This window comes from Populus alba, chromosome 6 (genome assembly GCF_005239225.2).
Source record: "Populus alba chromosome 6, ASM523922v2, whole genome shotgun sequence".
Taxonomy (NCBI): domain Eukaryota; kingdom Viridiplantae; phylum Streptophyta; class Magnoliopsida; order Malpighiales; family Salicaceae; genus Populus; species Populus alba.
In genome coordinates, this window is record NC_133289.1 from 17,200,907 (window position 1) to 17,205,179 (window position 4,273).

At 30.0% G+C, this 4,273-nt stretch overlaps 1 protein-coding gene across 1 annotated transcript; it reads left to right on the forward strand.

Annotated features, from left to right (window-relative positions):
- Positions 1-2,596: 2,596 nt before the first annotated feature.
- On the forward strand, positions 2,597-3,485 carry LOC118043839 (cytochrome c oxidase assembly factor 6). Its single transcript, XM_035051929.2, has 3 exons — positions 2,597-2,767; positions 2,907-3,044; positions 3,137-3,485. The coding sequence occupies exons 1-3, from the start codon at positions 2,684-2,686 to the stop codon at positions 3,254-3,256; spliced, it is 342 nt and encodes a 113-aa protein (XP_034907820.1). The 5' UTR covers positions 2,597-2,683; the 3' UTR covers positions 3,257-3,485.
- The last annotated feature ends 788 nt before the right edge of the window (positions 3,486-4,273 follow it).

The following is a 4,273-nucleotide window of genomic DNA, read 5'->3' on the forward strand; positions in this document are numbered from 1 at the left end:
TTTAATATTGATTTTATGGTGGGTAATTAAAGATATTTGTTGGGGAAGTCCATCAACTTTTGTTGCCTAAAGTTCTCTATAATCAAGGGCTGAAGAAGAGTGAGGTTGGTTAATTATGCGATGTTTTGATAGAATTTGACACTCTTTAATTTTTACCTAATTTTTCAGCATTTTTCTTCTAGTTTTAAACCTTTGTTTCCTTTATAAGTTCAATCATTGTACATGGATAATTGAGTAATATTTTATTGGTTTGTTGAACATTGTTTAGAAGTGCACCTAAACTATGTGGTGTTTTTAAAATCTTGAAGAATTGTTAAAGACAATTCTTTTACACCAAATGAAAAACAATAAAGCTTCAAGGACAAATGATTACTCCTTAACAACAACAAAATTTGATCAATTTTAAAGTTCTTCAACATGTAAGTATATATTTTTTTGTTTTGTTTTAATTTATACAAAGATATATCATATGATTAGTATGCATGCTGAGGCATTGTTTTGATATCGATTACAAGTTTTATATATGTTTAGTGTTTTTTATGTGTGTGTGTGTGTGTGTGTGTATTTGTTATGATTGAAATTTGCCATATTGTAGATATATTACATGTTTATAAACTAAATATTTTTTCCTCACTTGTCTAATTTTGTTTTTCATGAGTTTTTGGACAACAGCACCTCCACTTGTAAATATATAAACAATCTATTATATTTAGATTTGTTTTCAATAGATATATCTAAAGTAACATTATATATAGATAATTTTTCTAATATTTACTTAATTAAAATTGTTTGATAAATTTAAAATATTTAATTTTCTAGAATGTGCTAATTTTATTTAATAATAATTAGGTCATGAAAAAATAAATCATGTGGATATTCATTGAAGATTTGTCTCCGAATTGAAAGTTGCCTCTATTAAAAGAAGGACGAGTGTGAAATTAGATAGCCTCCGTAGAAATGGAGGCATCCGTCACTGTCTCTATATATATCCTTTTAAAAGCAATTAGAATTAAAATCTCATGTCAAGTTACAAGAAACAAAATTATGTTGAATTCCCTAATTTCTAAAAAGGAAATCCGATCTTTGATCGGATAGAAAAAAATACACTTAACTTTGGTTTGAAAAAGTTGATATCAACCAAATTGAAAAACATACTTAACTTTGGAATAATTTTTCTTTTATTAACATGGGTACCGAGCTACTTTGTGTGTACCTCGATTAATCCTACGAATCCTAAAGTTAACGACCATGTAAACCTCCAGTGGCTATTAGATTTGTGAGACTCGAATTAATGACTTTTAGAAAGCAAACTCAAGATCTAACTAGTTGAGCTGCATCCCTCGTGATTAAATGAAAAATTTAATCTAAAGATAAATTTTAAAAGAAAAAAAAATAATTCAATGTATTTATGGATAAAACCCGGACCAGTTTAGAGGTTAACCGGGTCTTAAAACTATTGTTTTGACTAATTAATTTTTATTTTATTTTAAACTCAACAAATATCTGGCCAATTTATTTTTGCGTTTTAAAAGTACTTTTAAAAAAATTAAATTTTTTTTTGTTTTAAATTATTTTTTTTTGATATTTTTAGATCATCTTAATATACTAATATCAAAAATAATTTTTAAAAAATAAAAATATATTATTTTAATATATTTTAAATAAAATATATTTTTAAAAACCACAATCATCCTCCTAAACGTACTCAGCATCTTGAAGTCCACGGATTCCTGAGATGATAACAATGCATTGATTTTGTTGATGAGCTGCAGACTGCAGGTCTATTTCAAAGGCCATATTGAGGAGGGGGGAGAATACAAAACGTCTTTTTCATTAGTACGATCAACGCTTTCCATGTGCACTATAAGTTAAATGCTTATGAGTATCCAATAATATGTAGTTCACCTAATCTAATTAATATAGTGTTCCTTTTCATTTTAAAAAAGTTTGAGTTCCAACTCCTTATATATATATATATATATATATATATATATATATATATATATATCAACAACAACAACAACATAATAATAATAATTTATGAGTATTACCTAAAATATGAATTTGAATGCTCTTATATTCTTATAAATAAAGATAGCATGGTTTACTATTTTCAAAAAGATGTAATAATTGTTTTTTTTTTTTTTTATCAATTCTGATTTTGTGAAAAACTTATTATTTTTTTATATATAAATTTTCCACCATATCCATCATTAATGTAAAAAAAAATAATTTTCAGTTTACCCAACTTATATTTAATGTTTTAATTAATTTTTTCCTTAGATTTGAAAGGCAATTTCTGTCCCTTTCTCAAAATTTCCCTTTCCCTTTATTATGCTTCAAAAAAAATTTTGTGTCAAAAAAATGTTTGAATCTATGCTTTAAGTTTTGAGTAACACTATTTCATTCTAAAATTAAAAAAAAAAAAAGGAAGGAAAGAAAAAGAAAATAATTTCATTCAATAGGACCCAACATAGCATAAGGCTATAAAAGCTTGATTATTGAGTATAGAGCCAGAAGCCCGTACGAATAAGGATAAGCAACCCATTAACTAAGCCCAGCTCACTGGATTGAGCTTAAATGACTCTGTCAATTTATGGGGCAGTCCTTTGATTCTTTCTCAACAAACAGATTAGTACTTCGACTAAACAAATAAACCAAACCAGTTGCTGCTGCTGCTGCCATGGCTATGGAAACCTATGCATCAAGAAATATTGACAAAATCCATACGGATGTCCTCTCTCATTCAAGACAAGCTTGCTACAAGGTCCTTTCTCTTGTTTCTTTCTCTTTTTTTCTCTTTTTTTTTTTTTTTTTATATATAAAGAAGATCGAGAGAACAATGCTTCTCTTAGTAAACAAAACAAAAATATCGATTCTTTATTTATTTATTTTTATAATATCAGGCGCGAGATGCTTTTTTCGCATGTTTGGAGAAAGAGTCAGACAAGAAACCCACAGAGATCGGGTCGGTGGGGCTTCAATATCCAGCTGAGTGTAAAAAATCAAGGGTTGAGTTTGAGAAGAACTGCAGACCTGCTTGGGTAATCTTTGATTAAAATGATAAAATCTCATTACTGTTATTATTAATAATAATTTCAATATTAATGCTGTTTATATATATATATATATATAGGTGAAGCATTTTGATAGGCTGTATTGTAGGGACAAGACAGCGCAGAGGTTGTTGGAAGATAAGGAAATCAGGAGAGGTCTTCCTCAGCCTTACACTTTCAAGCCCACTTCTAGTTCTTAATTTGAGCACCCTTTATCTTTTTAAAAGGTTTTGGCAATGTGGGTTTTGCTTTAAAATGTTATTATCTCCGATGGATGTTTTGATGGATTTGGTAACTGTACAGTTATGGCTTATGAATTACTAGTTATTAGCCTGATTAGTTAAGTAGCAATGGTTAAGTTTTGAACATATGATAAGTAAATAGACTTGAATTTCTGGTTTTTGAGGTTGATAATGGCTGTGTTGTTTCTCTATTGGCTTCCTTTCTCTCTCTTAATTTGTTCAATGGCTGCTTGAATCATGCTATTTTGACACTACAAAATGATTGCGTGCAGTAAAATTACTAATTGCAAATAGGTGAAGAAAATTATGTGAGAACAGCGCCTCATTAGATCAACTTTATCGATTTAGGCAGGGGTGTAAATGCACTTGGCCCCTTAGGAAGATGGAATCAGTCATTTTGCTGAATTCGTATGCCTTTTTCAGGTAAGACCAAGGATTGTAGAATGAGTTTATGACGTGAGCTAATGTTGCCTGGTCTATGGTTAGCATTACTTATTAAATTTCAAAGAAAGGATGCACGTTTATCTGTCACGATATTGTGGTTGCTGAAATGGGGACAAGTTTCCTGTTTCGAAATAGTTGCCACTGATCTTTAATGACTATATGCTGGCTTATGCAAACATGCATGCTATGTTGATGTTGTCATGTGGCCTATAATTTGATGTGTTCTACATGTGGATACTTTGCTGGAACCTAAACCCTAATTAAATTAATGATTTAGAAAATAATGTGGTGAGATGTAGGGGTGGTTTGTTCTGTTCGACTGGGGGGGGGGGGGGTTAAGCCTATGGATTGTAAGGTTGCTGTTAAAGTGGTTTGCTTACATGAAGAAGTGAGCCATGGTGTTGACAGTTGACAGTCAGGGTGCATTAATTTGTATGTCTTTGGTGCTTAGATGCCCAACAAGTTTTGGAGTCAAGGGATTAGAAATCTCCATAAGATTTTGATATTGCTTTACAGGATTTTGATGTCAAG